The sequence below is a fragment of the Lipophrys pholis genome (assembly GCF_963383615.2).
Source record: "Lipophrys pholis genome assembly, chromosome: 5".
Taxonomy (NCBI): Eukaryota; Metazoa; Chordata; class Actinopteri; order Blenniiformes; family Blenniidae; genus Lipophrys; species Lipophrys pholis.
Window position 1 is genome coordinate 15898078 of NC_137628.1, and position 13354 is coordinate 15911431.

The 13354-nt window shown below is 43.7% G+C and overlaps 1 protein-coding gene across 1 annotated transcript in view; it reads right to left on the reverse strand.

Moving 5' to 3' along the window:
- Nucleotides 1–1846, reverse strand: part of pkn1a (protein kinase N1a) — a 49830-nt gene extending 47984 nt beyond the window's left edge. Inside the window, exon 1 of the mRNA XM_080463890.1 lies at nucleotides 942–1846. Within this exon, the coding sequence (XP_080320016.1) occupies nucleotides 942–962 (21 nt within the window). The 5' untranslated portion in view covers nucleotides 963–1846. The remainder of the gene's footprint in view (nucleotides 1–941) is intronic.
- Between the last annotated feature and the right edge of the window lie 11508 nt (nucleotides 1847–13354).

The following is a 13354-nucleotide window of genomic DNA, read 5'->3' on the forward strand; positions in this document are numbered from 1 at the left end:
TCAATTATCCTCTGAAACAGAAAGGGCTTGCAATATTATCCTTAATACTATTTTGTACCTTTACACTCCAAGTATGTCAGATCATGTCATCTTCTTCACTTAACACAATTAATGGGTATGTTTATTTTCAACATTCTTACACTTCTGCCACTTCTGGTTGTTTTACACCAAACACCTGTATTATGCCAGTGTGCGCCTGCCTTTACTCTGTACACACAAGCATTAGGCAGCAAGTAGCCTGAGACCCACATCACAGCGGCGCCGTCACAACACTGAACAACAGAGGTGACAAGAGCTGCTGGAGCTCTGTGCAAAGCCTCAGCCTGGACACTCATACATTATTAACTTAAGCCCAACTATCCATTTCCAATCCAACTGAGTGGTAGTTGGCAAAGTCAGCAGGGATCTACCAAAACTCTCATAATATTTCACTCACCAGCATTCAGGGGGTTCTCAACCTTTTAAACACAAGGTTAAACTTTGAGTTGAATAATCAAGAGAAAGTTAAGAATCAATAGTTTTGTGACCAAAACAACATTAAACATCAGATTAGAGGCAAATTATGCAGGAAATCGGAGCTATTCAGTTGACGTATGGATTAACGAAATGCAAGTGGGTGAACCAATTCTTAAATGGACAAAATGTCAACTCTATTGAACTGTGGTCTACATTTTTGGTCCCTATAATTAGGATTAGGGGGATCAGGGGTCACGAGACAACTGGGAGCGAAAAGAAAAATACTTATGGTGGGTGACCTAAAATAAACGTCTTTGGGTATATGAAATGTGGACCACTGGGATGGAAATATGCAAATTACTTATGACATAACTCAACTTTAAGGACTCAGAAACAATAGGTTGCACGGGATTACAGTCATTAAACAATGGATTAGATTACAGCGTGCATGCAGGTTACAGGTCACCAACTCTGTATGAACTTACTTGAACAGAGTCGTTGGCCATGATGGTCCCTGCCGCCGTTTCAGTGCGTGATGATCACACACACCGTGCGGTGCACATGCGGGGTTTGTCCGTCCGGTCAAAGAGATGCCTTTTTATTAATGGCACGAGGTAATTAAAAACGATGATTTCTTTTTGTAAGTCCACCGGATTTTGTCTCAACTTTATGCAAACGGTCAACTGACACAAAGGCAAACAGTCAAAGAGGTAATCCGCATTGTTGGCCGCGCCTGAACCGACGATCCTCCCTATGTGTGTGTGTGTGTGTCGGTGTCTGAAGCAAAAAAATAAAATAAAATAAAAATACAAGATCCGATCAGGATTTCTAGACAAAGAAGAAAGCACGCAACTTGTTGGAACAAAGCGATCAAATTAAACTAGTGCGCTCCGGAGTCATTGTTCATCCTCTTCTTCCCCGGGGGTGCCATTCAACAGCTCGCCAGAAAGAAAGCCCCGAGAAACAACGCACCGGCGGCTTCGCTCCTCCGTCATGTCCCGCTGGAAGAAGAAGCCAGTCTGACGCTGCTCACATCCAGAGAACCAAAGAAAGCCCCTTCCTCCGTCCCTCTCCGCTTCCCCCGGTAACATCCGTGAGACCCGAACACGCCTCAGCCTCTCGTCCGTATCACATGCCCCACCAAAAAAAAAAAAAAAAACACACACACACACACACAGCCGCCTGTCAGTCAGCCCGTCCAAAAGCCGCTCACAGTCTCAACCAAGGGACAAAGGACGGCTCGCCTCTCTGTTGGAGCGCCACGAGCTCCTCGCGCAGACAAAAAAGACGTCTTTCTTTTGTATTTTGCTCCGCAGAATCAAAGACACGCGGACACATCGAGACAGCGGCTAACTGACGGCGGAGCGGCGGACCACACCACAGTAGTACTGAGAGCCTGTCGCGCGCCCCCGACAACGGAACGAGCCGCCCGGCCGCTCATTGGTCCAGAGCGGAGCGTCGGGGGCGCGCCAGGAACTGTCACGTGACCCACGATGGTTGCCAAGAGTAACTTCTAATTAGCCAACTGTTGAAGCAAAGTGTAAAGATAGATAGATAGATAGATAGATAGATAGATAGATAGATAGATAGATAGATAGATAGATAGATAGATAGATAGATAGATAGATAGATAGATAGATAGATAGATAGATAGATAGATAGATAGATAGATAGATAGATAGATAGATTTCCTTTGCTCTAAATTGTCATACACACATTCTCACATACAATTCACAAATTGAGGGATGGTTTAATTTAAATATTATGTATGTACATTTTTTTTCTGGTATGGAAAGTTCTACATACATAAAGTTTGATTTATTGATCTTGTTCAATGACCTTTCCCTACTTCCCTACTTAATTATAAGTAAATATCCTTGAATACCAAGTCTGCCATTTCTTATCTGCCGGTGGAGCCTGTGCATGGGTGCAAACTGCATCACCTTTTAAAGTGACAGCTAATAACACGGTACAGGTTTGTACTCTGAGGCAAGATTAGTGGGTTGGCAGGTATGTTGAGATTGATGGTGCATTCTTTACTGATTGGGGAAGTTCCAGCTTTTGAGCGCAGAAAATCCCCCTGAGTCCTGTCATACTTGGAACTTGCTATTAGGAGAGCGGGAAGGTTCTGATCACTCAACACAAGAATCAGACTGCCCATCAAGCACAAATCCAAGTGGTCTGGTTGTGCACAGAAGGCTTTACCATACATCCACTGAAAACAGCCAAAAGTGTCTGTGCCTTGTCCACCAGCAGGAGCGGAAATTTTCGTACCCACTTCCCAGCCTTGATGAAAACTAAGGAAATGGTTGTTAACCAAAATGTTGCAGCATCCATTCACCAATGATCACATGCCACTGCCACAAAGTGAGTGGTAGAAAACCCAGTTCCTTCTGGACCACATTGTGGAGAATTTGAACCAGTCCAATCAACAATGCAGCATCTACCGAGAAAGCTCCTGATATGCTGACGTCCCAAGAAAGCTGACAAAAGTAAAGAAGCTCCACAGGCATCCATCATGATAATATTCTGCTAAATGCTAAAAGGACCTATCAAAAGCATGGTGACGCAATGCGCCGTGGTCTGGTGTGAAAACTGTAAAATGACAAAAGACTGTCACATTAGCAGGAAAGAGGGTCAAAAAACAAAAAAACAAACTTGTTCCTCTAAAACACAAATTTCCAACATGTTTTCTTTGGAGCAGCTCCAGTTTCAGTTTACGTCCAGGAAAGGCTGCAGAACCCATCTCTGGTCTCCGATTTGCCAAAAACGTTACAGCAAAGCCTCATAGCTGCCGACACACGAACCCTTAATGACATACTGAGACAAGAATATTCAAAATAAAAACAGTGAAACATTTTTGCTCCAGATTGTGGAGAGTCTCCTACTATGTTCTCTTTGACAAAAATAAATCTGATTCTAACAACTGCCCAAAGAAGACACACGTCTGAGGTTTGGAACCACCAAACACTGCTCTCATCCTAATGTTTTGGTTCACAGACACCTCTCAAACCCTTTGAGGGTCCTTTTGCACACTTTTGTTCTCCAGGTCATCTGTCCATGAGTATATGCAACAGATTCCACCAGGACTTTAATTGCGGTCAGTATCCTGCTCCTCTTTCACCTATGCTTATTCTCTATGTCAGGGCCTTGTGTTGACTTTCATTCATTTGTTGACAGCCTATGCAAAAACTGCATAACCAAGTTACTTTCATCTCATTCAACTGGACAGTCAACAATGGATCATTTCAAAGTTGGTGTGCGTCTGTGTGGGAGAAAGAGGGGAAAAGTCAGCACAGTTGTAGCTGATGTCACAGTGGTGAGCGTGGGAGCCTTCAGCAGATTTGACAGATGAACTGCAGCACATTTGCATCAGTGATTTGCAAAATTACAATATTCCAGTGGAATAGAAAAGACAGAAGCAGGAACAGACTGATCCGACGCTCCAGGAGAGGCACCATACATCCTGTACGTGCATGATATGGAAAGCTGTGCAGCCTGAGCTGACAATAACATGAAGGCGGCTGAGTCTTTTACGTTCGGTGAACGTCATCAGGAGCGCCTTAGTCCGATGTTTCAGTATGAAAATAAAAAGCCAAACTTCCTATGAGCTTGACATGGCGGCAAAGTCTCTCCCCAGCCCTGTACATTTTTAGTAATTTACACCCATTTCTTTAAACTGGATATCCACATGACACACACCACACACATACATCCATCATTATGACTGCTGATGACACAATCACATCCCACTTGTTCAGTTTCAGCATTTAGATTTCGAGTATTCTTTCTATTCCTATCACAACTCTGAGCTGTACTATGACATTGGCACTGTTTGGTTTGATTTCGTTTTTAAAATATGTATTGATATTCAATGCTCAGCTTATTTATGACATAATTTCACTTTTCAGCAAAACCGACCAGAGTACAGCACACTAATGCATCACAAAGAACATATGTATTATCAGTAAGTGAATGTATTGAAGTATTTCTCTATTGGACAAATCCAGTAAACATTCAGAGTGCCGCAAGGAAAAAGTAAATGAATCATTATGGCAATAACTCAAAAAGAGCAAATGGAAGGTCAGGCGTTAGTTAAAGATAAAGTTTTCCGTAAGGTAAAGAAACTATTTTGACTTCTTCAAAGTAATGAAATATTTGAATCAGCCAACCATAATAAACATGGAATAACTCTTCAAATACCTCTCAGGAAGTGTTGGATACCAAAAATATTAACTTCCTGGTGCAATATGAAAAGTTTAATGAAAGATGTTCACAATTGGTCTCCAGTCTAACTCCTCTGAATTACTTTCTCCTCGTGTAGGTGTTTATTTTTCAGGTTAGAGGATAACAATTGCATTCACAAACATCAATCCTGAGCGCTTTTTATTTTTTTCACAAAGAAAACAAATGCAAAGTAGGGAGGGTCACGCCTTTCCGTACTTCAAAATAATTTCCACGATATCCAGAGACAGAGCTTTGAGACTTTGGAGTCATTTAAGGTTACAGAAATGATCAATTTCCTCAAACCTGCCAGAATTGATCTCTCTGAATCTTGAAAGAGTAAGCCAGTTTTTCCATTTTGAATATCTTTGCATACATCAAACCATTCACAGCCATGACATTCACCATACCATGGAAGTGAATAGAAGTGTGTGTCATTCTGCGTTTGACCTGTGATGGACTGTCCAGGATATAATTCTCCGCCCACCGTCAGCTGGGATTAGCTCCAACAACACATGGCGAAACTGGGTTGAATAAAGCAAATAAGAAGAGAGATGAATGGATGGAGAATGAAAACAAATAGCAAAAATACAACAGAATTTAGATGATGATGCATGTATATTGAAAAAATTGTCACTTGTCTCCCTTAAACCCAATCCGACATCCAGTGATGTCACCCGTTGTGTAAATGTGCCCCCTTCCATCCATTTATCAATCCTATATCCCCAAAACAGACACACACACACACACACACACACAACTAAGTAATTAACAGTCACCCAAGACTTAACAGTGTGAGGTGCATGATTGATACCTAATACACAAAACTATTTAAGCATATATTCCATAAATTTATCCTGAAGCAGGTGAGACAAACAAGAAAACAGGAGATACATAGGACATAACTAAATGAAGAAAAATGGAAAAGGGGGACACAGACAGCAAGTGTGTGTGTGTGTGTGTGTGTGTGTGTGTGTGTGTGTTTGTGTGTGTGTGCATGGCCAGGTTTTCCTTTTTGTGCGTGTGAAAGAATAAGAGCTTACCAGCTCCCACTGCTGAGGTCACAATATTATAAAAAGGAATACAACTTAAATTAATTCAAATAGAAAGAGTAGAACAAAACTTATGTCCATTTACTTTGAGAAAAACAAAATTTTTATTAATTGTGAAAAACTGAAATGAATCCTAAACTGTATGATGATAGACAAAGGTAAAACAGTGTTGTTATTCTGCACCTCTTAAGCTGTCTGGCTTTCGGCTGAACACCTTATTAATTGCAATGAAGCAGCAGATGGAGAAGAGAACAATGGATCCAAGGGGACATTCGTCCATCCATCTGAAGATGACAAGGGCAGGAGTTGTTCACAGCTGATTATGTGCCAAGGAAGGATACACCCTGGGAAAATCACTAGTCCATCACAGGGAAGAAACACAGAGGGAATCAAACGCACTCAAATTCACAATTGGACCATTTTCTAGTGAAGTTGCTATAGGTTTACACTACTGGGGCACCTAAACTGAGCTTCTTTCGTTTCTCACTCACCTTGTTTCACCATTACATGTCACTAATATTCTATCTCTCTCCTGTAGTCTGTCACCAATTAACTTCACATGCATATTTTTGGACTGTGGGAGGAAACTGATGCATACTTATAACATGCAAACTCTACACAGAAAGGCTCCGCCAAGTAATTGAAACCAGACCCTCTTGCTGTGAGGTGAGAGCATTAATCACTGCGCCACCTTGCAGGCCCTACAATACTCCAGTCTGCTGACAATAATTGCATGAACAAGTTTGTTGGAGTCTTGGAAATCTCGGAAAAGAAAGAACACATTTATCCAACACAAGCAAAAGAAAGAAAGAAATATACTAACTGAATGATAATTTGAAAAAAAATCCTCCTAGTAGTCTAAATATCATTCAGAGATGTTTACCAGTTTGTGTGCCCCCATAACGCTCCCTCGTGTGTCCTTACCCCCCCCCCCCCCCCCCCAGTGCCCCTCAACTGAAAACTCTCCGGATACGCCCCTGGAGGGTTTTCTTTTTTTAATAATTTTTTTTGAGTAAAGTTTCCAAAACTTCTTATTGTACTATTTATCGTAGAATGACGTATGTTAATAATAAAAAAAAAAAACATGTATGTAAAAAAAACGACAGTTTTTTTTTTAAAGCGCACTTTATCGGGGCAAGAACGACCAGGTGGCTAATGCTAACTGCTAACCGACCGCACGTTCAGTGACCATGAGCTGAGCCCGAACACAGTCACCGCTCGCTGGCCTCTTTCTGCACTGGGTTTTTGTTTTTTTTAATGTTTATTCTCGTTTTGATTAAGAGGGGGGGTGGTTTATATAGATACATATATTTATTGGCACACTAGTTCGTTTTATCTTCAGTTAATTGAGGCCGCTAGTGGGTAAACTTTCGGGCACAATCACGTGTGAGACTTTTTTTTTTTTTTTTTAGTTTTTAGCTAATATCGGTCACCTACTGCAAACTGCATGGCTTCTACGGTGGTGAACAAAGAAAGCGCCTCACCGGGAAACGAGGTAGATATGGAAACCTCCTCACCGGGAAACGAGGTGAACGTGGAAACCTCCTCACCACCGGGAAACGAGCAGCAGGAGGCCTCCAGTAGCAGCGCCACCCTGATGCTCTCTGCTGTGACAGGTCAGAAAAGAAGGGCCTAACAATTATCACGGTGTTTGCTTTGACTTGCTGTGACCCACTTCTCCCAAACTCCCCACAAATCTGCCCGATATAACGTGATTATAATCTGTAATCTGTGATTTTTTTTGGGGGGGTCTCAGCGATGGCGCCGTCCCCGGTGCCGTCTCTCGGGAGTAGGTCGCCCTCTCCCGTTCCGAGGGCGTACTGCAGCTGGGCGTACGAGGACGACCTGGTGAGGAAAGTTCAGTCCATCAGCGTGGGGCTCACCACGTTCCTCCGTCAATCCAATTCCTTATACACCGCCATCAGGGGGTAATCCACACGGATCAGTCATGAATGCCCCTGTTTTGTCGGGCGGCGGCGAAGGGGGGGGATTTTATTCTGATTATGATTATGACTATATTGTTGCGTTCTTGCAGGGATTCAAGGATAAGCAGAGATCTTCTGGCCATGGCCACCAGGAAGCTGCTCAGCAACACTCAGCCCTTCTTCGACAACCTGGAGTCCTCAGCCAGGAGCAGCACGTCCCAACATATGCCCTTGGAGGTCTGCAACAAGGTACATGCTCTCCTGATCACTTATTCCTGATAAGTCATATTAAGCATGTTGTGTATACAACATAATAAAGACTAATGGAATGTTTTGCCAATGAGGAAATCGTCCATTTAGCAGGTTTTAAGTGGAATATAATTCATACGTGTACCTATTTATTTATCTCAGCACTAAAGGATTAAAGCTGGGCTTTCAAACACATTTTACTTCAGAGGCCATATATCTTTGTTTGTTGTTTTTTAATGGCCTGCACAGGTAAAAGGATGGGTAGTAAGAAGTACATTCTTGAAAATTCAACATTTATACTAATGTTTTCACAAAACCTGATATATGTGATCACTTTCAACCTTTTGTTTGTAGTTTTCTTAATAATACATCCACGTGTGCACAAATTCAAGTGTCTATAAGAGAATCTGAGGTGCTTAAACTTCCTGCATGTGTTGCTGAATGCAAGTTTTTGTTTTTTTTTCTTTGTCCACTGGATGGAAACTGGATTGTGTTTGTGTCTTTGTGTGCAGCTTCTGCAGTTCTCTCAGCAGCTGTGTGAAAGCATGGAGCAACTGCTGCTGGCCTGCGCTAACAAAAACCTCATCAGTGTGGACGAGAGCGACCCGCTGGGGTAAACGCTACTAAATGCATTTAATCCCTCATTCACCCATCCATTCTGGACACTACTGTCAATTTTAAGTACAATAAAAAGCAAAATTTTAGAGTAGAGCAGAAACAAGGTGAACCAAAAAGATTTTTTAGTCCTTATCCATCGGAAGGTCCTTTTTTTTTTTTTTAAGTTAAAATTCAACAGGTCCTGAACAAAATTCTCCAAATCGTTTTTGTAAAAATGGCAAGAAACTGAAAAAATGTTCCAGTCAAAGCAGATGTGATTTTGGTGAAAAAGGAGGTGATACTAGTCAGCAGTGAGCAGCAGGCACACACAATGTATTGATCAACACATGATGGAAGCGCTTGTACTGTTTTTCTTACAAACACATGAAGTAATTGACATTAATTGGTCTGTTTTGTTTTTTTCTCTTAAATATACCAGCGTGTCTCACTTCTGCATCGGCAGCAGTCAACTGGGCCAGCTGAGGGTCACCGCCTTCCGCTACTGCAAGCTGTCTCCATACTTGGTCCAGTTCAACATTGGGCTGTTCAAACGCATGCGCTGGAACGTAGACAGGCTTCCAGGCCATCCCCAGCAGCAGAAGGACGGGGAGAGTAAAGAGCGGCAGCAGCAGAAGGACGGGGAGAGTAAAGACCAGCAGCAGCAGAAGGACGGGGAGAGTAAAGAGCAGCAGCAGCAGAAAGACGGCGACCAGCAGCAGCAGCAGCAGGACATCGACCAGCAGCAGCAGGACAGGGACATCGACCAGCAGCAGCAGGACAGGGACATCGACCAGGAGAAGAAGGACGGTGACCACCAGCAGCAGGAGAAAGACGGGGACATTGACTGGCAGCAGAAGGACGGGGACCTCAACCAGCAGCAACAGCAGGATGGTGACCAACAGCAGCAGAAGGACGGGGACCCGCAGCAGGAAGGGGACATTGACCAGCAGCAGCAGGACACGGATATCATCCAGCAGCAACAGCAGGATGGGGACATCGCCCAGCAGCAGCGGCAGCAGGATGGCGACCTGCAGCAGCAGGACGTGGACCTGCAGCAGCAGCAGCAGCAAAAGGACGGCGACCCGCAGCAGCAGCAGCAGCAAAAGGACGGCGACCCACAGCAGCAGCTGCAGCAGCAGGACGGCGACCCGCAGCAGCAGCAGCAAAAGGACGGCGACCCACAGCAGCAGCAGCAGCAAAAGGACGGCGACCCACAGCAGCAGCAGCAGCAAAAGGACGGCGACCCGCAGCAGCAGCAGCAGCAAAAGGACGGCGACCCACAGCTGCATCAGCAGGACGGCGACCCGCAGCAGCAGCAGCAGGACGGCGACCCGCAGCAGCAGCAGCAGGACGGCGACCCACAGCAGCAGCAAGAGCAGCAGGACGGCGACCCACAGCAGCAGCAGGACGGTGAACCACAGCAGCAGCAGCAGCAGCAGCAGCAGCAGCCGCCCCCTTTGGACAGTGACAGGCAGCAGCCCAAGGACACAGTGGAAGAGACCGACTAGTGGGTTAAGAAGTCTCGATGTTTCAGGTAAAACGCTGTCCTCCGTCTCACTGCTGCCTCTGTGTCTCTCTAAGCTACTTCCTGTGTTATGAGATTCCGGATGAAGAGAAAAGGAAAGAAGCCTCTCAGGGGCAGACGGCAGGACTGTGGTCCATCGGCCGGTGGGTGCAGTTGTCCCCTGACCCCGACACAGACAGCCTCCTCGACTGGTAGGCTGTTCATATGAAAAGGTCTCGCTGGCCTGCGTGAAACTCCAGCGCTCTTCACCTTCTCCTCTTTTATGTCCGACGTGTTCAGGATCCTTTGCGAAGTCCCCCAGGGGAAATATCACAAGCTGCTGGATCTGGGCGGAGAGGAGCCGTCCAGCTCCGTCGCCACAGACCACATGCACCAGCTGCTGCTGTCGCAGCTGGCCAGGAAGTAATGTTGAGCAGGAGGAAGACGGACACCGGGTGTCCCTCGGACTTTATGAAGCTCAACCTTTTTGCACACGTATTCCGCTGGTGTGAGCTTCTCAGGTTTGTCGCGTTTTGCACGTGACCCGTCACCAGAGGTTTTACTAGAAGAGGGCCGTGTTTTGCTCAAAGTTTTATTTCAAGTGTTGGTTCGCTTTTTTACATTTTAAGATTTTATAAGAAAAAGTTTAATTGCACTTAACAGATTTGTTGGAGCCGTTTGCTTGTTGTGTAAAGAAGTTCAGACGTGTTAAAAAAAAAAAAAAATTATTTTATTTACATAGAAGAAATGACAGACAATCACAGATTTATCAACGAGAGTAAAAAAAAAAATCTAACCACGTTCATGAATAAGCTGCCATGATTCGGGCCCCGAGAGCAAGTTTTGACTTCATTTCATAGAGACAAGAAAAAGAAAGGATCACACACAGAGGCTTCACTTCAAATAAATTAACATCCACACGAGGGAAGCAACAACTACCAGAAAACATCAACTTGTAACCGTTCAACTCATCGATTCTGCTGACTGGACATAAAGAAGGGCAGTTCAATAGAAACGAACCATTTACACCCCACGTCCTTCAGGCTCTACTCAATAAAAATCTAGATGGATAAAAACCCTTAAATGGGCTACAATACTCCTAAAACTCTGCAGTACAAAAGTAAAGTTTCCTTTCATTACAGTGATCAGTCTTTAAAACAGAACTCGGTTAGAACTGTGCTGCGAGTGACGCGTTTCACAACCGCACACGGCTGGTTTAGTCCCAGACCAACCAAACAAAACAAAAAAAAGTTGTTGATGCAGTGCGAGGAAGAAATGAACGTTGGTTATTGTGGGGGGAAAAAAACGTTATGTGATTTTTGTATTTCGATTGAAGAGAGTCAGCTTTTAGAAAATCCGAATGATAAAACACTTAATGTTTCACTTTAACGTTGAAATTTAAAGGAGTTGGTTAAATAACACCTCACTTTTCTTATTTAATTTTTTTCACTTGTATTTGAAAATGTGGGTTTTGAAAGTTCCAGCTTACTTCACTACATGGAGGAAATAGTTCTGTTTTGCATTGTATATTCACCATTTTCACTTTATTTGTAAGTTATATTTGAACTTGTTCCAACTTTTTGAAATTCTTTTCCCTCTAAAAATTGTAATTTATTTGCCACCTTTTTTTTTTTTTTTTTTTAAATTCTCAACACACTGACTTCATTAAAAAAAAAAAAAGAAACATTGTAAACTGAGCAATTGTGCAAATTTCTTTTCGTTTCCATCTTTTGACGGTTTCACCAGATGCCAAATTTCTTGAGATTAAAGACTTCAGGAACGGATTTAAAGGCTAAATAACAGTCGCTGGCCTCATGGAAAAACCCAACATTTCTCCTCCGGGTTGAACCGGCGGTTCATTCGGACTCCACAGCGTTGTCAAACACACACACAGGATGCACATCCGGATGGACACACAGCACAGCTATGAACATTTACCACCAGCAACAAACACGCTTCAGACTCTCGGTATCGACAATTACGCCATTAATCCCTCTGATATCCTGACATCAAATCAAGCCAGCATTGGCCCCGCTTTAGTAGAACAAAACCCCTTGTGACACAGTAAAGTGACCCCCCCCCCCCCCCCCCCCCCGACCTTCACAGCAGTTCGTGGTCGTCCTCGAGAGCGCCCCGTGGAAATACAGTGAGGAAACTCGTCTAATCGGAGAGGACATCTACTGAAACGTAAATGTTGGGCTACAGATCAGAGGCTGTGAGAACAAATTTAAACGAAACAAACGATACCCCTCAGCAGTATTTAATTGAAATACCGACCAGTTGTCTTCCCATCAGTGCCTAAATCCAGTGTTAGAAAGGGAAATACAGTAAGTGGTGACGGTGAACTTTGGTTGAGATCCACACAGCAGACTGAGATCGGCTCCATTTGTTTCTTCAGTTTGCACGGAAATGACGAGGTGGGTTTAAAAAAAAAAGAAAAAAAAATTCCTAGGCCTCAAAATTCACCAAATTTCCTGATGAAAAACTACAATACTTGCAGGATTTAAATGCAATCCTCTCTTTCTTTCTCTGTGTTCAGCCTTTGAGCGATGATGTGGAACTGTGTAGAAACAAACAGGAATGGCTTCAGTCCAACGGGTTCATCCGAGTCGCACGACCGCTCGACTCTGACCCGCGTTGGCTGTTTGGCACCGTGGGTTTGTGCGTGACGAGAGACTCAGCAGTAAAGCATTCTGGGATTGTTGGAGCGGTCACACGGTTTACAAGTGCAGCGTGACGTCTGATGTGGGTGTGGAGCATGAGGTAAGGCAGGCGCTGCGTTTCCCTGGAAGGTATGAGATCCAAGTCTGAATATCATCCTCTTCCACAGTGCTAATCATAATAATAATAATGCCACATTTATGTGGGACGAAAGCTGAAGAAAAGCCTTCAGGCTCAGGAATAACGTGGAAACGCTACAGAGAAAAACCTCATGGACAAGCAGGTTGGAATCCAGGTTCCTGCTGCGAGCTGACGGTGCTCCCCACTGCACCACTGCGTCATCTCAGGATAGAATGCTAATTAGAAACTGTAAATTTAATGGGGAAAGTGGACTTGGTAAATTCTGCTTTTCTTTTTGTCCATAACTCACAGTAAACTTGTTGGATTTGTGGTGAAAAAGCTGACAAATAATTACAAAAAGTTTGGGTAAAAGTAAAAACTTAAGCAGGACATCCTTCAGTGGCTTCCCAGGGTTTAAAATATTCAAGTATTCCAGGTGCACTAAAAGTGATCTCTCACTTGTCGTTAAAAACATTTCAGCACTAAACTTTAAATCATTCCAGACGTGATGAACTCATTCACAGAAATCACACTTGTCTGTTAATTAAAAATCATTAACAGGCCTA